Raw genomic sequence first — 23,995 nt, 5'->3', positions numbered from 1 at the left:
TGAATTATGAATGTGCATGGGTTGGTAGGTGTGTGTTTTAGGTGTTGGGGAGCTTGATCATGTACTTAGGGAAGTGTGGCTGAGTTCATGCAGCGCACGGTGGTGAGTGGGGAGGAAGGAGCCTATTTCTCAGGACCAGAGCAGTGTGTGCTTTCAGGGCATCAGATTCCCTAACCCTAAGAAAAAGACAGACTGCTACAAAGGAAGGAAGCAGAGCAGGGCCAAGAAGTGATGAACCAAATAAAAGCAGAGGTGCAACACAAACAAGCTGCTGAGGAGGGCTCTGAGGCAACCCAGCTGGGCCTGAAGAGATCCCAGCCTGCAGTTGGTGGAAGGGAGGGCTGGATAGAACCTGAGGGTGCAGGAAGAAGTGCTGATGGGAGGCTTGGGGCAGTGAGGAAGGGGTCCAAGAGGATAAGAGAGGAAGCCTCACTAACCTTTCCCTTCTTTGCCCACAGGAATCGAGTCCTTGTCAGGTGTGTGGGGATGGGGGTGGGGGAGGAGCACTGGCACAGAAAGGGAAGGTGCTCAAGTGCCTGGAGAGCACATCCAGCTCTATCACCTTCTGCAACTGTCTCTTCAGAGGGACAGTGTGACCCTGCAGCTCATCCATATGCAAAAGGCACACATGAAGGCCCCTAATGAAGAAGGAATTAATTATTCCCTGATTAGACTGCTGTTTTTCTAAATTTAAATAAATTCAAATACACCACCAAGACATTGGAAATCCTCACCTGTTCCCTCTCCCTAAATGCCCTCTTTCCCTATGGAAAGTCAGATGGGAGACAGAGGAGAAAGGAGAAATCCTAGTCTTCTGAGTTGTCCTAAAGGAATTACCCCAAAGTAAATCACATTGTTACACTAACCAGAAAGAGTCCTGAGGCCACAGGGTACAGATCCTAACCTTTCTCTCCAATAGAGTTGAAACTGAAAATATGGGGCCTTAGGAAGTCCTTAGAAAACTGCAGAGAGCAGAGAGTCACTGCATAGTGACATACCGAGAACATAAACAATGGCCATCCTACTCTTTCGGTTCTTGGAGGCTGCACATCATAGGCACTACTGGGACCAGTGTTTCTCATCACTGTGCTTTCTTCCGCTTCCTGATCTGTGCATCAAATGACTCAGCCAGGCTTCTCTTAAGCATTTTTTCTGGAATGCTTACCATTGTAGCTCAGACCAAACCAGGGAATGGGGAAGCCCCCAGGAGGAGGGATCTCCCAGGCAGAGAGCTCAGGGCGTGGAAGTGATTCAAGATGGTAACAGTGCGCCAGCTGGAAAACCCCAGGCTAAAATTAACAGCCCTCCTCCCCCTACGCCCCACATTTATCTCTCTAAAGCTTTTCTTTAAGGAGTTCATGGAACTTAAACCTTGCTTCTTATAACAAGGGCAGGAGCAGGGCTGACAGTTGGAGACACTGAGGCCCGGGGGTTGCCACTTAATGCAAACCAGAATAGAATAAGAGGAGTACCAGGACTTATAATGATTACTACTATTTTGCTCCCACTTTTCTTTCTCAGCCCCCAAAGTCAAGGTTTCTTGAATCATCGATCTCTAACTCATGCAGCAACTAGGTCTGGTCACATCTGAGTCCTTAAGATCCTTATCCTGCCAACTGTTGCTACTGGGTTAACACAGACTGCGTGCAGAGCCCAAAAATGTGATAAAAAGAGTACTTTATAAAACATATGAACAAAAAAGTTAAAAAGATACAATTATAAGCCAAAGATCCATATCTTCTATTTAAGTAATTAAATTAAGCATTTATTTTTAGGTGTTCTTTGCTACTTTCTTGCTGCGTCTTTGGGAAAAATCACTTAGATCTTCAGTCTTATTTTCATTATCTGTAAAACGGGCATCACAGTTATTTCTATTAGGGTTATTTCACTCTCTAAGCAAGCGGTTGTTACTGTTAATAGGAGGCACTTTGATCCTGTGTCTGTCAAAACAGCTGAGTCCAAAGGGATTTGGGCCAGATCAGAGTGCAGGCCAGTGGCAGCATTCATTTACTCAAATAACATACAGTAAATACTCTCCCTTACCCACAGGGGATATGTTCTAAGACTCCCCAGTGGTTGTCTGAAACCTCAGGTAGTACTGAACCCTACATATACTATGTTTTTTTTTCCTGTACATACATACGTTTTTGCTTAAAGGAAGCACTTTCCAGCTTTTGAATTGCCAGCATCACTATTCTTGTGCTTTGACACCATTGTTAAGTATAGTAAGGGTTACTTGAACACAAGCACTGTGATACCTCAACAATTAATCTCATAACTGAGATGGCTACTAAGTAACCAATCAATGTTTAGGGAGTGTATACATCTTAGAGATGGGGGACGAAGGGAGGAGTCACATCCCAGGCAGCGTGAGATGGCTCTAAATTTCAGAACGCTATGCAGAATGGAATATAATTTAAAACTTATGAACTGTTTATGTCTGGAATTTTCCATTTAATATTTACGGGCCACGTTTGACCAGGGGTAACATAAACCACAGAAAGTGATAAGGGGGTATTACTGTATAGTTACTTAGCATCTACTATGTGCTCAGCAAAGCGGTGGGAAGGATACTGTGTATGAGATAGCTTCTTCCCTAAGAAGCTGATGATCTCATTGAGGAGTCAAATATATGAAACAGTTAAAACAGCAAGAAAAGGTACAGCAAAATGCTGTGGGAATTCCAAGAAAAGGGCCATTAAGGGTTGGAGCAATCAGGGAAGGCTTCCTGAAAGAGTTCATATTGTGTAAATTTATGCAACAAACATCTACCAACCACTTACTAAGTCCAGGCTCTGAGGATACAGCAGCAAACAATTCAAAGTCCTTGCCCTCATGGAGCCAATATTCTAGTGGGAAGAGGTGGACGGCAAACAACATATCAGGTAGGGATGAGTGCCATGTTTAAATGTGAAGCAGGATGAGACAGTGATAGCTATAAAAACAGCAACCAAAGCAAAAAGAATAAGGGGTGTGATCAGGAACGGATCAGATTTTGATGGCTAGAAGTTAATAGTTACTCTTCAGGCTTAAGCAGGGATCTCAGAACACTTCTGATACATCCAGCACTTTCCCGCACATTCAAAGCATTGAGACATTCTTAAGAGTACAGTATAATAAAAAAGAACGGTAACTGCCTATTTCCCCTGAGGGAAGGGAAATGGGACCGTAGACTTTAAGAATCCATACCTCCGCTCATACCTTGATACATAATTCATGAACCTGTCGCGTTGCCACCCTCCCACTTCCCCAGAAGTCCCTTCCGGAAGCCCGCGGCCGCACTTCCGAAGGTTCAGCTTTGCCCTTAGCAGAACCCGCCTTCACTTCCGTTGTGGCGTCACATCCACAAAGTGTTGAACCTCGTCCAAGGGCAGAAGCCACTTCCGCCCCTCTTTGGCGTAACTTCTGCCCTGACTAACCTGGAGCCCTAGCGGCGCCGGATGCGCGCTACCACTCCCGGAAGTGACTCGACCTTTGCATTCCCCCCTCTTCCCCATTGCCGCTCCCCCTACATTACTATTTCCCTCCCTCCCCCCCTTTTCGTTTCCGGCGCTCCCGCCTTCTCTCCGCGGCGGCTTAACTCGGAGCTAGTGGGGGGAGGGAGGGAGGGGGCGTGGAGGAATTGGGGTTCTCGGGAGCACGAGCGGCAGCACCACTTCCGGGTGAGTGTTAGGGGAGGGCGGGCAGGAGGGGGCCACCCACTGCCTGGCGCCCCCGCCCCGCGGGTGTCTCGCGCGCACTCCGTGCGTATGAGTGTGTGGGTCTGTCTCGCGCCTAAAGTGCGTGCCCGCGCGGTCCGCCGCGCGCTCCCCCTCCCCTCGCCCCGTCTCGGTCCTCCCACCCCACTCGGCTCCCTCCTCTCTCAGCCAACGCCGCCCCTCCCGCGCTCTGGCGCCGCCGCAGCCGTCGCCGCCGGGTGAGTCTCGCACGGCTGCAGCCGGCGCGCTCTAAGCTCGCCGCTCCTCCCCCTCCCCTTTTCTCGGGGGGGCGAGAAAGGGGGGGTCCTCGATGTGACTGTATGTGTGTCCGTCCCGGAACCGGAAGTGGTTGTGGAGGAGCGGGCGATGGGGAGGAATGGGGGGGCTTAGGGGCGGGTGTCTATCTGGTGGGTGGCAGAGTTCAGCTCCCCTGGAGAAGGAGGAGGGACGTCCCAAAGCGTCTTTGAGGAAGGGTGGGGGTGTCGACATCAGGAGAAGGCTCCCAGGAGCTGTCTCAGGGAAGCGAGGGTTTTGGGGGGACAGCTGGGGTCTCCAATAGATAGATCACTGTGCAGGCTGAGGGAGATACTTCTTGGCGTAAGGCCTTGGATAGGCAAGGGCGAAGTCCTCACAGAAGTGTGTGTGGGGGGAACCAGAGGAAGTGGCTGGGTCTGAACTGGCACTGTGCCTGACACAAGGGCTTGTGCATCCCCTCAGTCCTGAGCTTTGCCTTTTAAGCCAATCATCAGGGCGCAGGGACCCTTCTCTTCTTACAACTCTTCTGTTCTCTGACCCCTGATTACCTGTGGCCCTGGGGAACGAAAAACCAGTGTCTGAGCCCAGGAGTGGGACCCAAACACTGATGATACAATTCATCTTAGTTCTTAGGAATTGGCTTTATTTCCCTTGTATCCATATAGGGGGTGACACTGCACTCCTGTTAGTATTTCCTTTCACCTTTGGATTGTTGGTTGGGGTTCTGCCTGTATCTCCCACTAACTACTGACAGTCAAAGAATTCCTGAGGTCCTCCACAGTTCTCTGGTGGCTGCACCCTCACTGGCCCCTGTAACCAAGATAATTTGTTTACAGAAAGTTCAGGAGCCCTGGAAAGGAGAAAGAATAAAACAACAGGAGGAAGAGAGAGAGAGGGTAAGACAATTTTGGGTTAATGGTTTTTCTGTTTTGGGGGGAGAAGGGGTCATAATAAAATGGGCTTTTGGTGGGGACAATATGATAGAAATTTTCAAGTAGTAGCAATTATAATACTGATGTTTGCTATGGGAGAAAAGTTAGCCTCTTCTTAGTGTCTCTTGGGGGTACTCAGAAGGTTTTGTGGAAAAAGTCGACTCTGTACCCCATCACTTTCCATTCCCACCAATACTCACCAGAAATGAATTGTGAAATGCTCGAGCGAAATCACCTAAGTAGCGTTGCATTGTGTCCAGAGGAGAAATTTATTCTAATTTGGGGACAAATGGGCCCTAGTCGCCAGTATAGGCCCTATGGCACAGCTTATAGAATTGCTTTTCTGTATTTGGAACAAGGAGAATTTAGTCTGGGGATTGTATTATAAATATTACAGTGAAATGTTTGAAGTGTATCTGATGAGTGATTAGAATCTCAGGGTTATTTGAATTTGATGTGACAAGGTAAAGTTTTCAGGAAAAAACTAGTTTTTAGGTAGTTTGAAGTAAAGTTAATAAAACTATGGAGTGGACTCCAGAAGTATGTCTGGAAGAATTCAAAATATGACGCTCAATGATGATAGAGTTTCAGATAGCCTGAAAAAGACAGTGTATGATCCAAAACGGTCTGAGTTCAGAGCTTATAAACCTAGAGGTGTTGGGTGTTCTAAGACCCAATTCCAGGCTGGTTTATAAAATGTATTGCCCATAGGTTTCTGAGCCAAGTTGATTAAATATTAGGTGCATATCTTTCCTCCAGCCCCCCCCCCCGCCCTTTATTTTTCTCTGCCTCACATTGCCTGGACACATCATTTATAGTGGAATGGGCAGGGCAAGAGAAACTAGTGTCTTCTTCCCACAGAGTACAGGGTATGATGGTCCAGTGGTGCCCAGGGTCGAAGGTGCTGGCCCACATTGCCAGCTGTGTAGCGTTAGTGGTCCTGTTGGTCTGTTGGAGCATGGTCTTTCCCTATAGAATTGGGATAAACCTTTTCTGAGTTATTTTTGTACTTGAGAGCGTTTACAGGTAGTAGAAAGGCCTCAAATTCTATTGAAATGGCCCTACTCGAATGTCCTTCTTGGAACTCAGGACCTGAGAAAAAGATTTTGTTTCCCTATTGAGAAAAAAAACCAGGTTCTCTGTGTTCCTTCACGTTCAAGTCCTTAACTAATACTGCAGCCTTTCTGCAGTTGTGCATTTTGGAACAGTTTTGCTCAATAGACTGTCCGAGATCCATGGGTCAAGCTCTTTCTGTAGTTGAATTTGAGTTGATTGTTCTTTGCATCTCTATTTCTTGTAAGTGCTTCTAAGCTGGAAGCTATAGAACTGATACTTCGGGGGTAGTTCCTTTGTAATTATGTGGTCTTTATGTAATTTTCACTAATTGTCACTAATAGTCCTCATCACATGGAAGTATTTCTGTTCTTTTCAGGAGCACTTTGAGCATTTTATTCTTTTTTGTGTTGCCTTCATCCCATCACCATATGCCTTATAAATTTGTTTCGAGAGGTTTATTCTCCCTTCCTTACTCAAACAGAAAGTTTAGTAGTTATTCAGTTATCCACTTATATAGGACCTAGAATGAGATTCCAGAAGTCATGATTCCTAGGTCCATTACCCAGCCACTGAACTTGGTTGGTACAAGTATTTTGAGAGTTTGTAAAGGGTCATTGTGTTAAGAGAGTGTTATCTTCCCGAGAAAAGAAAATCATGGTTTATTTGAAAAGCAATTAAAAAATTAAGGTAATTACTGGGAAAGAGGTCGTGGTCTTCCCCATGTCTGCCAAAACCATATGCTAGAGGTAGTGACGTCTTTATTCCTGGATGGCTGATAGCACTGTGAAAGGATGAGCAGGTGGGCAAAGCTCTGGTGTAAGAGTTCAAGTTCTACTGTCTGTTTCATAGATATTATTTAATGTTGTCTTTTTTCTTCACTTCCTTAGGGCTTCCAAGATTTCTTTTGAGTTTGGAAAAGAAATATATGTAATTCCTTGAACCTCTTTAAAAAATCTCATGGCCAGCTCCATTATAGCAAACCTCCCTTCTTAACAGAACAGTTGAGCACTGTGCAGTAGTAAAGTTGACATTAGAATCTAGACTTTCAATCTGCTAATATTCTTCTTTCTACTTACTGTGTTTTTTCTTCTTTTACTGTTCTTTAGGCTATAATAGAACCCTTTCACTTCATTCCCAGTCTAGGGTACACCAGTTCTTTTTTTTTTTTTTCTTTTTAATACATTGGCATAGTCATCAAAACTTGCACTCTGTGTAGAGATGAGGTTTCCCTGTAATATAAGTGAGCTTCTTCGGATTTAAGAATGTTGATATGTGTCTGCTTGGATGTCGGGATGGTTTGGTGAGAGTTCCTCCTTGAATGAGAGTTAAGAGTATAAGTGGTAAAATAGACAGTAAACAGATATTCAAGTGATCTGTTACACAACTCCAAGGGGTGCCATTTGCATGTATTCTGGCAAGACTCTTACCTTCTTTGCTCTCCATTTGATCTCATTTTAGGGATACAGAGATTTACGTCAGACTTATCAGAATAGCAGTATAGCATTTCTCAGGTGTCGTTTTGCAGACAAACATTGCTTCTAGTTCACCAAGCAGTACTTTCCATGTCCCCCAATTTGGGGTTGATATTTACTAGAAGCTCACAAAGCATATTTATCATTTTATCCTAGAACCAGCTATGATTCTGATCTTCAGTTTTGTTCTCTTTAAGAACCAAAGCAGAGTGAGAGATTGAGTGTCTGTGGAAGTGGCCTTTCACCCGCTCTGGACAGTCTGGCCTTTTTACTCAGATTCCATCATTCTAAGATCAGTTATCTTGTGGCCAGGAGAGATTTCACAGGATGTGGACAGAGAATATCATCTTTAACTGCATTTTGCTGTCATCAGAATTTCATTTTTGAAAACATTAGTGAGAGTTACCTGAAAAATGTATAGTCTGTTCCTGGAAATATTCTAAATTTTAATTCTTGAATCAAGACACAATGTCAGAAAGCGTGTACTTCAGTTATATGGTTTTGATCTCTTGTAGAATCCCTTTCTCTAACTTGCTGTGCTGTTTACTGTTTGCCTCCAATTTCCTCATTCGAAAAATGGAGATTACAATACTTTACTTCATAGAATTGTTGTGGGTATTAAATGATGTGATAGGTGTAAAGTGCTTAGAACAGCACCTTGAACACTATAACCACTTAATAGACATTAATGGTGATGGTGGTGGTGATATTGTCCACCACATCACTTTGTATGCCCCTTTTATAGGAACCTACAGATAATATTTCCCTCAGACACTTCTTCACCTGAACCATTTGTGGGACGATATGGATAGATACAATCTTTTTTTGTGAGGGAGGGGCCCTTTCACAGGAATCCTATCTGAGGACATTCTTATTTTCAGGCTCTCAGTTCCTCCTAAATTTTCACATCCGTAATGTGTTTACTTCCTTGACTCTTTGGGAGGAAATTATGTATTAGACTCTCCTTTCTTTTACTCTCTAGCCTGATGCTCTACTTCATTTCTGCCATATATTACCACTCTTGTCTGTTTCATATCTCTCAGCTAGAAGGTTAGACAAACGGGTCATGGGTCAAGGTTTGAACCCCTGGCAATGTTTTCAAAATCTGTGTGTGGAGTCCACTGTCATTCAATTCATTAAATATGGAGTTGCTGCGTTTGAGACTAGAGAGAGTCAAGATGTAATCCCTGCCTCCTGAAAAGCTTGGCAAGATTGGATTCTTTTAAACTGTGATCTAATTGTTTCTTGATTTCTTTTGCCTGAGAAGGACCTTAAGCCCCTTTACGAAGCTAATGCTGGAAGGAAAAGGTTAGCACCTGTTTCAGGGACTGTCTGGTTTTCCTGTATTTTATGATTTGGAGAGCAGGATTTCCCTGTGGTCGATCCTCAGTCATATTGAGCCTCATTTGTGTGAAGTTGTTGTAGTCACAGATTTGGTGCATTCCTCTCCTCTCCTTTGCCACTTGTTAGGAAAAAGTAGGCTGACATTCAGTTCTGTTTCCCTTTCTAGGTTTTAATACTGTTTAATAGAGCAAAAACATGTGATGAGATTTTTGGAGAAGGATAAGGAACAGGGTTATGTTCAGAGGGATATCCCTTCTGCTTAAACTTCTTTGTTGAAGATTTTTCCTAGTTCCCTTAGTCTCTGTTTGAAACTCAGTTTCTGTTCCCAGTCTACCATCTTAGTATCTCAGATACCTCTTAGTATCTCTGGTATCTGCCGCCAGCATATTCTCAGTGGGACCTGTGGCTGTAAGTCACAGGTCCTTCTTCCCCACTTGAATCTTGGTTGCACTTAGCTCAGAGTAGTAGAATGGTGATAATGTTTAGTTCTTGCTGCCCCACCAGTCGCATACTCCCTCTTTACCTACTTTCTGCTGGGCTGGATCTTTCCTAGTCCAGGATTTTAGGAAGCTACTCTTGACCAACGTGCAGCCAATTAAGTCTTTCTAGAAGTGATCAAAATGTGAAAATGAGTGAGTGGTGGGGTACCTGGATTCTGTACCCATCTGTGACTTGCAATGTGATTCTGAGGGATTTGCTTTTCTTGCTTTTTTTTTCACTCCCAAAGTTTTAAGCTTAATTATCATCTACATACAGAGAAGAACTTGAACTCTTAGAAGCCTAGTGTTGGAAAAACTTCAGAGCAGGAGTCTAGTAATGTGTATACGTCTGGTCCACTGTTCCCACTATTCTGAGTCCCTTTACGTGAAAATCTGGGATGCTGCTGCTACTGCTGGTGCTAGAACCCTTTTTTAAACTGGTAACTCCTAGGTTCTCACTACTCAGCCCAGAGTGTGTGGTACCCAGTGCAGCACCATGGATGTTCTTAGACTTTGGTGGGATCAGTGGGGCGTGGTCCCCAGATATCATCTGGTACTCAAAGAATACCTTGATTTTGATTCCTGCCAATTTCATTGTTTAATTCCCTTGGATATTTTGTGTTCTGGCTTAGATAGAACTATAGTTGTCTCAAGTAGAACTTTAATTTTTTTTATTTCAAAGAAGGTAGATTTGAGGGATAAAGAAAAAGAGGAACAGTGACAGGTACCCTGCTGTTGGAAGCCAGTCAGTAGTTTCTTTCGTTGGACTTTGGACACATTACTTCCTCTCTCATGACTTCAATTTCTCTTTTTGTCCACAAAGGAAAGTAATACTCATTCTGTTTCTTTGGTGTATGAGAAACATTCTGTGGGTAAATGAGACATGTATGAGTTCTTTAACCAGTATCTTAATTAGGATAGCTTCTGCTGGATGGCAGGATAGTGCTGAGTGATTCTGACCAATGAGACTAATACACTAGATCCTAAGGTTGTGACTGCTAATTCCCAGCCATGTGATTAGAGGCCGAAGAAGAGACCAGGAACTCCTCAACTCCCCTTCTCCATTGCTGAGCTTCTTCAGATATATTCCTGAGTATGATGTGGTCTTTCTTTCTTCAGGTAGAATGGAAGAATCTCACTTCAATTCTAACCCGTACTTCTGGCCTTCTATCCCCACAGTCTCAGGACAGGTAGGTGTGATTTGCTTTTTTGCTCCTCCCCCATCATGTGCTTTTTCAACTCTTGAGTAGTAAGTTCTGGTATGTTAAGACTGAAGCAAGAAAAACCATATGCGTTTTTACTGGGTCCCCATCACTGAGAAATATGGTGTTTCTATCTTGGCTTCTCTGGAAGCACAAAGATATTAACTGTTCCTTGATCTCAGAGGAGGGAGACAGAATGCAAAGTGCTTAATGAGCAGACAAAATCAGCCTCTTCCCAAAGAAGCCACTCCCCTCCACCTTCCTTTTCTTGTATTTATTTATTAAATTATAGTTGACATACAATGTTATATTAGTTTCAGGTATATCTGGTAGTGATTAGACAGTTATATACCTTACAAAGTGGTCATTTCGATGAGTCACATACCCATCTGGCATCATATATAGTTACTAAGATAGTATTGACTATAACTGGCAGTTTGTACTTCTTAGTCCTCTTCACCTTTTTTGCCCATCCCTCCAACCCCTCCCATCTGGTGACCATCAGTTTGTTCTCTGCCCCTTCCCTTTCTTTTAGATTGAGAACACGATGTTCATCAATAAGATGAAGGATCAGCTATTGCCAGAGAAGGGCTGTGGGCTGCCTCCACCCCACTACCCCACCTTGCTGACAGTGCCTGCCTCAGTGTCCCTGCCCTCGGGCATCAATATGGACACAGAGTCCAAGTCAGACCAGCTGACCCCACATAGCCAGGCGTCCGTTACCCAGAATATCACGGTGGTCCCTGTGCCGTCTACAGGACTGATGACTGCTGGTGAGCAACTCTGCTCTTCTCCAATCTGAGGTGTTGATCTTCCATGATCAGTACCCCAGGCTGGAGGGCTCCAAGGACATGGGGAGTGGGAAATGTGTTTGATTACTCAATCAGATTTTTATTAAGTGCCTACTGTGTGCCTAGCAATGCGCTAGGCATTGTGGGGGATACAAAGAAGTAGAAGATGCGGTCCCTGCCTTTGAGGAGGTGACATTCTTTCCTTCTCTGAATCAAGGAGTCTCCTGTTCTCAGAGGTGGAGAAGAGAAGGGAGTCAATCAAGGGGTAAATCTCACTGTTACCGGGGGTGGGGTGGGCAACAGGGGTTAGGAGACCATTATTTTTCTATAGGGTTTGGGGTTTCCTATATACTCTGGGCTGGGGGGCGGTGGTGAGGGGTTAATTAGACACTGATTTGGGGGAAATTAAATAGGATTAGAATCACCAGTGGACAACATGACACCATCTCCTTTTTCTCCTAATCCTAGGTCCTGGTTTGGTAATCACGTCCCCCTCAGGCTCCCTTGTGACCACAGCCTCATCAGCTCAGACCTTCCCCATTTCGGCTCCCATGATTGTCTCAGCTCTTCCCCCTGGCTCACAAGCCCTGCAGGTGGTCCCTGACCTCTCCAAGAAGGTATCATCAGCCCTAACGGAGGAAGGAGGTGGAGGTGGTGGTGGAGGTGGCAGTGTGGCTCCTAAGCCCCCCCGGGGCCGAAAGAAGAAGCGGATGCTAGAATCAGGGCTGCCTGAGATGAATGACCCTTATGTCCTCTCTCCTGAGGATGATGATGACCATCAGAAAGACGGCAAAACCTATAGGTATGAGTCAGAGCTGGGGCAGAATGGGCTGAGGATCCTTGTCTCAACTTCCCTATTCCCTGTGTCCTGCCCCTAATCAGGCTGTATGCCCTGCCAGCTTTCCACCTCATCCACGTGCATGTCAGGTGTTCTGGTGTGAGGCAGGAAGATTGAGCTTATAGCACTTCTCTGGTGCCTCTTCCCCCAGGATGCAGACCCATTTCACTCCTTCCTTTTTGGGGTCATCAGCACTGACATAATAAGAGTTTCTTGTAATGAGGCTTTAGACTGGGTTTGAGACTCCATCTCCAGCTACTTTTTGCTTTCTATATTTTCCATTTCTATTTTTCCAAGAAACCTTTCTGGTAAGCCCCTCACCAGTGTTTCATCCACTGATTCTTGGACTGTATTTGAACGTTGAGCTTGCCTGACCCTGCATGGTTGGGAAGATGGGAGGGGTGTATATAAAAAGGTGGGAGAAATAGGATATCTCCCTCCCCACTCTTAGAATATATGCTTATAAAATGACTGTTTGCTCACTTTCTAATTCATAGAAGTCATTTTGATTCTTCACTGCCTTTAAGTGTCCATTGTCAAAAAGCATTATATTTGCATGTGGTACTGTACAAAACTAATTACATAGTAAACTTCCCTGCCCTTTGAAAGTTGGAAATCTTCTAATCCCCTTGAGAGTTATCAAGGGCCCTTGTGGGTTTGGGGAGTTTGGTCCCAGTATACAGAGTGGGATAACCACTGTTACAGCTTTGATGCAGACAGGGGCAGGTGTGCATGGCTGGGAGACTGGGTCTGTCCTTAGTGTACCGAGATGGGCAATGTTGTTCCCATTTTAGGAGCGAAGGGAACTGCGGCACAGGAAATGGACAGAGCCTTGGGCTCATGGATTCAGTTCCCGGCTCCACCACGAACTTGCTGTGTGACCCTGGGCAAGTCCTTTCCCCCCTCTCTGGGCCTCAGTTTCCTCATCTGTAAAATGGGGAGAATTCTGTTTCTTCCTCCCATTTGTTGGGAGTATATATCAGATAAGATTTGAAATGTTGGGAACGTCAAAAGAGATAAAGAATAGTCATCATTTAGCATTTATTATTATTTGTGTTGTACACTTCTGCTGTTGAGAGTAGCTATGACTGTAGAGCATTTAAATCCCTCTTTGTAAGTGAAAATGAGGGGAGTGTTGCTATGCAGAAAGTATTAGCACTGCAAAATTCCAGTCTCTAATCCCAAAGTTCATTGCAGCTTTATTATTACAGGTGTACCCCACTTTATACAATAAAAGTGTTCCTGGAAAATGTTTACATCATATCATATTATAAAGGTACCTGACAAGTTTGATTCATTAAAGGCATTTTTTAATATATCATTTCATAAAATGAAAATCCTTCTTAAATATATTTTGTAGAAATCTGGATTGTATGTATTTGCTTAAAGCGAGGTCATTGTACATGGAGAAACACTCATACAAAATGTGCTGCGGCACGAGTAGTGGGAGGGTTCTCCGACACCCTGTGGAGCCCTTCACACGGGTCAGTGTCCTGACTCTGCCAAGCATTTTTGGTTGGTTGGTTGTTTTGGATCCACATTTGGACTTCCCAAACTGTGTATATGGATAGAAATGTGAATATACAATTGGAAGGATACCCCGATGACTTTTCTACACCCTCAGCATTTTTGGAGTTCTTGACAGCCCCCATGCCAAGTGACTAAAGAGGACTCTGAAATTTAAGGGCAACTAATTATATTCTAGGTGAATGGAATTTCTTCAGAAACTCAGAACTCTGAAGTTCCAAAGGAATCTTTTTAGTCACAAAGAATCTCTCTTTCGATGCATGTGTAGGTCAGCCACATCCATTCCTGTGGCCAGTGGCTTTTGATGGTGTATTGGGTAATTGGGTTCTGTCACTCTGGGCAAATCAACTTATTTCTAGGTCTTTGTTTACATCTGTAAAATGGGAAGATCAATTGTGGCCCTCATTTATCTTGTGGAAATGTTTTGAGGGATAATCAGAGTATTTGAAATTGTTTTTGAGTATCTAAGGAAAAAAAGGGATAATTCAAAGTGGTCACTGTAAGCGAAGCCATTGCATCGCATGCCTCCAAAGGGGCACTGTTCTCATGTTGAATGTGAATGGTGTCCCTTAGAGTTGTGCACCCAGTGATATGGGGTGCTGGCTTTTCTGCCCCCCGCTAACTGCACACTGCCACAACTCTCCTACATCGGATTTCTTTCCGACCACTCAACACATTGCATTAAAGGACTTGTACCTTCGTGTTTGGTTTCATAGGATTTCAGAGTTGGCACTACTTGAATGGTCACCTAAGCCAGTCCCTTCTCTATATTTTAGTCTTCTAAACGTTCCTGGCAGATGGTTGTCCAGCCTCTCCTTGAATACCTCTGGTGTGAGGAATCTTAAATTAGACTAGAATCATGGCTTTGTCATGAATAACTATTTGCCCTTTGGCAAATTACTTAACTTTTCTGAGCCTTGGTGCTCCTTTCTATAAAACTGGGATAATACTTGCCAGGTTATTGTGAGAGGTGGAAACAATGTGTTTAATATGCCCAACCCCTTGCCTAGCAGTATCGGGCACAACAAATGGCAACTATTATTATTATCATTATACCTAATACCTTTTGTGAGTGCTCATTTCGTTGCCAGTCCATTATCAATGAATTTAAGCTTTGCAGATTCTTCTCTAGTTGAAAACTGATGAAGAGTGTTATTTTCTCTTATACTTAATTTCATATTGAGGGTACAGTTGTATATTCAGCACACACACACACTAAATGAGATATTGAGTTAAAGTGAATATTGTTTTACCTATCTGAAAAATTTTAGCAACCAAGGGAAATTATTTTGTAATTTTAGTACAGTTTCCCTCCAAGTGACAATATGTCAAGTTTCTAACCTCAGTCGTAGGTAGTGAAACATACAGTAGCATGAGCTCATCCATCAGCACTGCTGCTATTAACACTAATGCAATTTTATTATTAGAGGACACTTGCTTTACCTTTGTCCTGGGTGTTTGCTGGCCCTTCTGGGGGCATATATTTATCTCTCCATTTTACAGACCAGAGAATTGAGGTCTAGATTGATGATCAAGCCTGTTACTGAACTTTAAGTAGAGCCCAGGTGTCTAAACTTCCATTGGCTATTTTCTGTTGGCTATGTCCTTTGGACTGCGCTACCTATAAATAAAACCTCCCCACCGCTCATACAATGGTTGGACATCCCAGACAATGGTCGGGGATTGGTAAACTGATAATTATGTTATAGAAATTGGCCTTAATGATTGGAATTTTAATAGAAACAGTTCTATATGGGCCATCTCCCCAGTTAACAGTGGTATCTTTTTCTCTGAAGAGTCCTTTGTAGTCTTGATCTCAGTTATTCTTTAGAAATTCTCCTGGAATCATAAAAAAGCAGGAATTATACTCTGTACCATGCCAGACCCTCTTCCAAGGATAAGTTGGGAGGACTCAAGGAAGAGGGACTTGCCCTGGTTACCTGGCTTCCAGGCTATTGCCCTTTCTATCAGCCCACATTGTGCCCTGGTAACTTGTTTAGGAGTGCTAGGGTTCTAGCTCATAGATAGTTTTTACCCAGTAAAAAAGTCCGAATAGTTGTGGCTTGACCTGCTCAAAGGCCTCCTTATTTGATATTCTTGGGCAATGCTAGAGCAATAAGAATTACCAAATCAGGTGATGAGTGAAAGTGTCTGCACATGCCGTTGATATCACCCCAAAGTGCTGACACTGGCTCCATGTGTGAGGAAAGAGGAAAGGTTTAGCATGGAAGCTCAGAGCTTCCCACATCTTCTCCTAAATATTTGAAAGATAGAACCCACTTCCAACAGTTACCTTGGCTCATTGCAAAAGTGGTTCTCACTTGATTACCAAGGGGCTGGGACTTAGGGGCAGCTGGTGGAACATCAGATACAGGGTGGAGGCCAGACGTACATGGTTTGGAAAAGCCCCTACAAATACTGTAATTCTGATGATTCTCCTTCCATCCCTCCCTCCCCCCATTTATTTAGGAATCCCTGGCAAAAAGGAAGTAGAAAATCTGAGAGAAGGCAGTTGTCTGAGGAAACAGGAGAAGTCCTGGGTAATCTAGCCAGTTTGTCCTCGTTATCATCTTGAGAGCTTGAGAAATAACTGAGGGATGTACTTTATACATGGGAAATTAGAGAAAGGAGCTCTTTAAAAGTTTGAAATTAAGATATAGGCAGAAGAAAAACAAGTTAAATGATAATCCTGGCCCAGTGAAATTCACATCAGCCCAGAGCCCATAATAAGATTTTCCTGTTTCACGTGGTTGAATTCTTGTTTTTGTACACACTTAGGGAGTTCAGTCATTCAGCAAACATGTATTGAGTATTTATATTGTGCTGGGCTGTTAGAAGCTTTGGCTATAAAGATAAAATAGAGCTTCTCCTCTCACTGGCCTTAAGTGTTATTGGAGTAGGAGAGTGATCAGAGAAATTGGCTTCTTTGGAAGTGGAGGGGAGGGTTTAGCCGTGCCCTCTTGGTAGGAAGGGTTCTAACCACTGCCCTCACTTGGCCCAGGTGCCGGATGTGCTCACTGACATTCTACTCAAAGTCGGAGATGCAGATCCACTCCAAGTCACACACCGAGACCAAGCCCCACAAGTGCCCACATTGTTCCAAGACCTTCGCCAACAGCTCCTACCTGGCCCAGCACATCCGTATCCACTCAGGGGCCAAGCCCTACAGTTGTAACTTCTGTGAGAAATCCTTCCGCCAGCTCTCTCACCTTCAGCAGCACACCCGGTAAGGCTGCTCTTGGTTTTACCCCACTACCTGGCCGTGAACCCCTCACCCCAAAAACACATCTGCGCCTACTCTTCTCTCCACGTCTTCTTTTTTCCTTTTCGACTTTGCCCTTCGGGAGCCTCAACTCTCCCATTACTGTCTGTGAAAAATAAACTCTATGTCCTAGCGCTTTGCGGGAGGCGGCCTGGAAAATTGTGGTCTCCAATCCCAAAGTCTAGAACGATTTTTGTGGTTTCTCTCTGTGTCTGTGTTTGGAAATCTTCTGCAGAGCAGGCCCTGCTTTTACTATATGCTTCAGTTCAGAGCCAAGGTGTGCATTCAGCTTCAGGTCCATGGGGAACAGGCGGTATTGGTCTTTGTTCAGATTACTGTTTGGAAGCAGGGTATCTGTGGTGAGTGTGTAACCTTAGAAACAAGCGGAGGGTTGACAAGACTGAAATCTTTAAGGTTACCAGGAACCAGGGGTTGCAGCTCTTCATCATCTCACTGCCATTCTAGCCACCGACTTAAGATCAGCAACAACCTAGATCTGGGTGTCCTCCTCATTAGCCTATCCAGGCCGGAGTATGTTTGGGAGGAGGGAGGAGGGGGTGCTCTCATCCGTCAAGCAACATCATTTCACCCAGCAGAGAGCTGAGCCCGTGGTGTCGAACTGCTTCCTCCTCCCCCCTTCCCTCCTCTCCTCTCCGGCAGGATCCACTCCAAGATGCACACGGAGACCATCAAGCCCCACAAGTGCCCGCACTGCTCCAAGACCTTCGCCAACACCTCCTACCTGGCCCAGCACCTCCGTATCCACTCGGGGGCCAAGCCCTACAACTGTTCCTACTGCCAGAAGGCCTTCCGCCAGCTCTCCCACCTCCAGCAGCACACACGGTAAGGGAGAGTGGCGGGCTACTGCCCCCGCCCCGCTGGCATGCCCTCCCCACCCCCGCCCCGGACACACACAACAACCCGCATGCGGGGGGCGGGGGAGAGACGTGGCTGGAGGAGAGACCTGGCTGGAGGAGAACATGACTGGCATCCGGGAGAGAAAGAACAAACGATAACTCTGGAGAAACAAGTGGACGTTCAGAGAGTGTCTGGGGCAAAAGCTACATTGGGGAGCTGCGATGACTGTGATATTCCCAGATGCATGGGAGGAAGAGACTCATCTGGAGCAGAGACCATTTTTTTTCCCCTCATTTCCTTCCCTGAAAACACCCGTGCACACATCTTGCAAGATTTTCTCCTTGATGCCAAAGCAGGGCATTGGATTGAAGAAGATGTTACCTCTAGCCCGTAGAGCACCACTTATGAACTGGAGATATAATCAGACTTTAGCTGGATTTCATCGGCCTGGTGACACCTACGGCAACAAGGAGATCTCCAAGGGATACCAGGGGTAGAGAACAAAACCAAACACATCCTAAATCTTCACAGAGAACTGGCAAACAAAATGAAAAGGCTCATATTTCTTAAGGATGCCCACTGTTTGTCCCATGAATCTGGAGCGACTAGGAGAAGTGAACCTGCCAACCAAAAGAATTGATGTCCTTCATTGGTATCTCAAGTTGAACTGGAGTTCAGACTCTTATTGGCCATAGATAGGCCTCACACTGCTGTATCTGGATGTGGTGATCCCCCTTAAAGTGGTCAGACATGCTTTGTGAAGAGGAAGAGTCGGGCTTTCCTCATAAGGAGACACGTCCTGTGCTGTTTTCAAGGTTTTATAACAGATCTAGAAAAGCGTCTGGTCACAAAGATAGTTCTGAAGTCCCTGATGAGGAGCAGGTGTCTGCACACTTTCAAGTCCTTGGCTCATCTCAGTGGAGGGCCCTGTAGTGTTTGGGAAAGAGGTCAAATTGGTACTAAACGAGGCATTTTCTACCATTAGGTGGCTGGACTGGGGAAAAAACCCAGGAGTTTCCATGGGTATTTGTATCACTGCTACTTTCACAGTTACCATAACTCTGTGTTTTTCTTTGACACCAGACTTTCTCTGGGAGTGGTGTTCAAGGCTGAGGAGATAGTTTCTGGCTGTATGGTGGAGGCCAAGGAAGAGGTGTTATGTGTATCTTTTTCTTTATCGTTGTGTTGACCTTATGTTTCTGAGCATTCTTCAGGGACAGTTGCTATAGGAGCTGACGTGTATACCAAATTGTAGTCTGCCTGTCTCTTGGCTGCCAAGCCACCAGTCCTTCTTCCCCCAGCAGAGAGGAGCCCAGCTTGAGCTGAGTGACACAGGCAATGAGCAAAAATCAGGTGATACAGCGTGATCTGTGTAAAAGGAGCCGAGGCCTCCTGGAGACCCATCTCACACTCCCACTCCTGTGGGAGGGCAGGAGTGACCTTGAGGAGGCTTGTTGAGCCAATCTCCAAGTGGCCTTGCTGACATCTCTCCCTTTTCTTCTTTTCTTATCCCATGCAGAATCCACACCGGTGATAGACCATACAAATGTGCACATCCTGGCTGTGAGAAAGCCTTCACACAGCTCTCCAATCTGCAGGTAAATGCTCCTCTGTCCACAGGAGGCCTTGACTCTTAAGACTTGGGGGTCGAAGTGCCATTTAACTAGTAGAGCAGTTCTCAAAACTTTTTCAGGACCCCTCACAATAATTATTGGGGAACTTAAAAAAGCTTTTATTGATGTAACTATCGGTCTACCTAGATAGTGTGAAACTGAAAAACTGAAAAAGATATTTAGTAGTTTGTTTAAAAATAACAAACCAGTTGCATGTTAACACAAATAACATTTCCAAACACAAACCCAGAAAATTTTAGTAAGAAGAATGGCCTTGTTTTACATTTTTGCATGTTTTTTTAGTGTATGGCTTATCAGAAGATGGCTAGATTCTCATGTCTGCTGTATTCAGTCTGTGGCAATATTATACATCATGTAATCTCCATATAGTCATGAAAGAGAGTGAAAAGGAAGACGTTGTCTTATTATTTTAACAGTAGTTTTGACCTTGTAGGCCCCCTGAAAAGGTCTTGGTGTTCCCTAGCGTTCCCCATGCCTCATTTTGAGAACCACCGAACTAGTGGGACCAGGCATAGCCATCATTCTAACTTTCAGGAACTTGGTATGTGGTGCATGATGTATGCTTTTTCCTTTAGCCTATGGCTCCTGAAGTTTTATTTGAAGCAATTTCTACTGGCTTTAGATGGAAAGAGAACCTGAGAGGCCTGACACTCAACTCAGATCTTTCCATTAAGGTCAAGGAGGCAGGAGAGACGAGTCCAGTGCACTCATCTTGATATCTCCCAATCTTCTTAGTCCCACAGGCGGCAGCACAACAAAGATAAACCCTTCAAGTGCCACAACTGTCATCGGGCGTACACAGACGCAGCCTCACTAGAGGTGCACCTATCTACGCATACGGTGAAGCATGCCAAGGTGTACACCTGCACTATCTGTAGTCGGGCATATACGTCGGTGAGTGCACAGTGCCTTCTCTTTCCTTCCCTGTAGGCCTGTAGGACTACAATCCACTTGACACATCTTTCTGGATAAAAATCTGTTGCAGTGAATCTGCTGCCTCCCTAGCTCCAACTTAGAATCAGAAAGGAGAACAGAAACTAAATAGATCCATAACTGCAGAATTTAGGGGATGCCTGATCCCTTAAGCCTGTGGAGATTTCTAAGCAATGATTCTTCCTTTTATTTGAACATAAGGCAAAATAAAGCAACTTGAAAGTTTGAGAGGAAAAAGATCTCAGATGTTTTCCATTAGACTCCAGAAATTGGTTGTAAAGTTGTTCTAGTCAAAGATCTGTGAGAAAATGACAACTTTCCCTGTGCCAGTTGAATGCCAATTGACTGCCAGTGGTGAATCTAAAGATCACCCTCTCTTTTCTACCCAATAGTGAGCCCCGAAAGTGGCACATGGGGAGAACTTGCCCCTGGCTCCAGAATACCTTTGTACAAATAACGCTCTATTAAAGCAACGTAAGAGTCCAGGATGCTGGTTACAAGTAACTTTTCTTTCTCTTTCCTCTCTCAATTCCTTTTTACCGTCTCCTTCAGGAAACGTACCTTATGAAACATATGCGCAAACACAACCCTCCTGATCTCCAGCAACAAGTACAGGCAGCAGCAGCGGCAGCAGCAGTGGCCCAGGCCCAGGCCCAGGCCCAAGCTCAAGCTCAAGCTCAGGCTCAAGCCCAGGCTCAAGCCCAAGCTCAGGCTTCCCAGGCATCGCAGCAGCAGCAGCAGCAACAGCCACAGCCACCACACTTCCAGTCCCCTGGGGCAGCCCCCCAGGGTGGGGGTGGTGGGGACAGCAACCCCAATCCTCCACCCCAGTGTTCCTTTGACCTGACCCCTTATAAGACGGCGGAGCATCATAAGGACATCTGCCTCACAGTCACCACCAGCACCATCCAGGTGGAGCATCTGGCTAGCTCGTAGAGACCTGTGCTGCCACCCACTGGGAAGAGGGGAAAGAAGTTCTAGTCCCTTCTTTCTCCAACTCCTCTTGGTGGGAAAAGTCCTCTTCTTCCTTGACAGGCCTTGGCTCCATCTCCTTGGGCCTCAGGCACCGCCTTCCTTCATAGGATACCATATTTTCAACTCCTCTTCAAAAGGAACATCAGCCCTCCTGACTGGCAAAGGATTACTGAGCTGGTAGTGTAATCCAGCAGCCTCCCCTCCCAAGCATAGCTTTTTAAAATTGGGGGGTTGGTGCTCAAGGGAGGGATTTGTTATGACCTCATAGAAACTTTTCCAATATGGGCACTTACTCCCTCCTTACCCTCATAATCCTCAAAGTTCAGGCTGATAGAAGACTAGAGGCTGGCCCTCCCAGATGCCAGAGAGAAGGGAGCCCTAAATGCAGCCAGCCTCCTGTTCTAATCTTGCCTGCAAAAGAACAGGTTTCTCACGTGCCCCAATCCCTGGGAGCTGTTTTTTTTCCCCTCATGGTCTCACTTCGATTCCTACCTAATGCTGGAAGGGGGAGATCTGTGTGGGGGTCAGACCCCCTTTATTTGTAAAGGGGTATGGGCTGAGATGTGGTCCCCAAGGGGCCGGCAATCCCCCAAATGGTTGAGGGTTGCTTAGAAGTGTGGGTTATGGTTTTCCTTGGAGCCTCTCTTCTCTGCCAGCCATGGCCCTGTACTCTGTCTCCCCATCCCCAAATCTAAGGAGCTGTGGGAGCTTTGTGTTCTTATGAAATCCCACAACAAGGGGAGTTGCAGAGAAGGGAGAGTTCGGGGCAAACACAAGGACTGGACTTAGCTCCCTAGGTGCCACGGTCAGTTACCGGACACGGATTTATATATAAATATATATATATAAATATATATATACCCACTCATCACGGCCATCTTTGTTGTAACCATTTCTGTGTTTATAAATGCATTATCTCTGAGAATTTTCATATTTGATGTTTTTATTTTTGTCCTTTTTTTTTCCCACCCTGTCTTCTGGCCAATGACATTTTTATTTCCTTTCGTATTTTTTTTTTTAATCATGACAGATTTGAGAAAAAATGAAAAAAATCAGGAATCCAGTTGTTATAAAGCAACTTAAAATGAAGGAAAAACTTATGTATAAACCAAGGGGTGTTTTTAGAACCTTGTATAGAAATAAATTCGTGTAAAAGGATCAGAGGCAGTGGAGCTACTGATGTGAGTGAGCATGGGAATAAGCTATTTGGGGAAAGATTTAAGGCCAAGACTAAGGATTTACACTAGTGTATATGTGAAGAACGAATGTTGTGTGATGAGACTGTGTATCCCCAGCCATAGAAGGTGGTGTAGCTTTGATATTTATGAAGTGAAATCTTGGTTGATGAGGGTTTCTAATACAAATCTTGTCAGAGGGACTAGTTTGCTTAAATGCATGAGAGCAAGTTTTCAATCCTGTGTTAAAACTGCTAAGCTTTGTCAAAGAAATGCAAGCACGGCCTCTTGAAAGGACCTACAGTTCCTGCTTGAGCATCAGTGGGCTCAGGGCTAATTCCAGTTAGTGTGTGTGTACATACACATATTCATTATCCTGTGGCACCTTAAACCAGAGGTTTCCAGTGGTGGAAACTATAACCAGGATTGACTAACGACGCATGGTCAAAGAACCTGGACATCAGCCCTGGCTCTACTATCTACCAGTGTTAGCCGAGATGCTTCAACTGTAACATGAAGAGATTGGATAGATCACCTCCAAGATTCCTTTTTGAGAATTAAAAAACCTCTAAGTAGTGAGAAGATTGTGACAAAGCTCCCATGTCTCATAACATGGCTATCGTCTGTGGGACTGCTGGTCAATGGTGCTCATTACCAGAGTGTAGATAGCCAAAGAAATAATGTCCATTTAATTTTGGGCTCATTCTCTTGTGTGGGCATCCAAGATTGTCTCCACCTGTGGCGTGACACTAATGAATGTAACACACAAATATGCCAATGTTAGCTTCCTCAATATTTGCTTTTTTCGCTTGCTCTCACCAACTATTGAAAGGACCCTGACAGCCCTACCTTCATCACAGGTAGTAGAACCAGAATCTACTTTTTTAAAGAATATGCTCACTCATAGCAACAATCCTATGAAGTAGGTACTGTTATTCTCATACAGAGGAGGAATAGACTCACAGCTTAAATTGTTTACCTAGTGGCATGACACATAGAGTGAAGTCTTCTATTGCTCTATCTTACCACCTGCTCAGTAGTAGAACCTGGGGTTTTGCCTTACCCTTCACATATTTGGTCTAAATTATGTGGCTGAAAATTGGTTTCATTAAAAGCCTACCATGTGCTACTGATTATTATCAAGAATGTGAGAGGCAACGATCTCCAAAACACTTGTCTTACACCACTACTCATTATGGACTTTGAGTTGTTTCCCTAGTGTGGTGGCAGCATGTTATGCACTTGATTGCTCTCCATCCTGATGAAAAGCAGTTTCCATTGTACTGTAGCTGACTATGGTGATCGCTAGCATCTAACTGGCCCAGCTGTGACAGAATTTCATGCCCCAATCCTTTCAGAATCATGGTGCTAGTTAATATCAAATATACATGCAAATAAAAAGGAAGACAAAAACAAGAGAGCAAGGCAGGAATACTATGTCATTTTGTATGTGAGAATGGAGTGTAAAAGGACAGGAATCCTGACAAAATGTGTGGAGAATTACAACTTTATTGTGTGAGTAATTCTTTGTACAAGCAGAATTTATAAATAATGAACTTTTTCC

At 44.6% G+C, this 23,995-nt stretch overlaps 1 protein-coding gene and 1 long non-coding RNA gene across 16 annotated transcripts; one reads left to right on the top strand and one right to left on the bottom strand.

Moving 5' to 3' along the window:
• Nucleotides 1-1,738: 1,738 nt before the first annotated feature.
• LOC120611656 (uncharacterized) lies at nt 1,739-3,465 on the bottom strand. Its single transcript, XR_005655256.1, has 2 exons — nt 2,784-3,465; nt 1,739-1,845 (listed from the first exon to the last, which is right to left on the bottom strand). It is a non-coding gene; the product is annotated as an uncharacterized LOC120611656 (long non-coding RNA).
• Nucleotides 3,466-3,525: 60 nt separating this feature from the next.
• On the top strand, nt 3,526-22,187 carry ZNF384 (zinc finger protein 384). 15 transcript variants are annotated; one of them, XM_039874144.1, is made up of 13 exons: nt 3,526-3,662; nt 3,867-3,916; nt 4,790-4,849; nt 10,356-10,426; nt 10,974-11,211; nt 11,447-11,494; nt 11,698-12,031; nt 12,862-12,954; nt 16,596-16,820; nt 17,517-17,699; nt 19,234-19,312; nt 20,084-20,242; nt 20,834-22,187. In XM_039874144.1, exons 4-13 carry the CDS (start codon nt 10,361-10,363, stop codon nt 21,215-21,217), a joined length of 1,809 nt encoding a protein of 602 aa, XP_039730078.1. In that variant the 5' UTR covers nt 3,526-3,662; nt 3,867-3,916; nt 4,790-4,849; nt 10,356-10,360; the 3' UTR covers nt 21,218-22,187. The 15 variants fall into 15 exon arrangements, with proteins under 15 accessions (XP_039730078.1, XP_039730084.1, XP_039730087.1 ...); XM_039874150.1 differs by lacking the exon at nt 12,862-12,954; XM_039874153.1 differs by lacking the exon at nt 17,517-17,699.
• The last annotated feature ends 1,808 nt before the right edge of the window (nt 22,188-23,995 follow it).

The sequence above is a fragment of the Pteropus medius genome, unplaced genomic scaffold (assembly GCF_902729225.1).
Source record: "Pteropus medius unplaced genomic scaffold, Ma_sr-lr_union100, whole genome shotgun sequence".
In the NCBI taxonomy this organism is placed as follows: Eukaryota; Metazoa; Chordata; class Mammalia; order Chiroptera; family Pteropodidae; genus Pteropus; species Pteropus medius.
The sequence above is the reverse complement of the archived record's forward strand: the minus strand, read 5'-3'. Positions and strand labels throughout refer to the sequence as shown.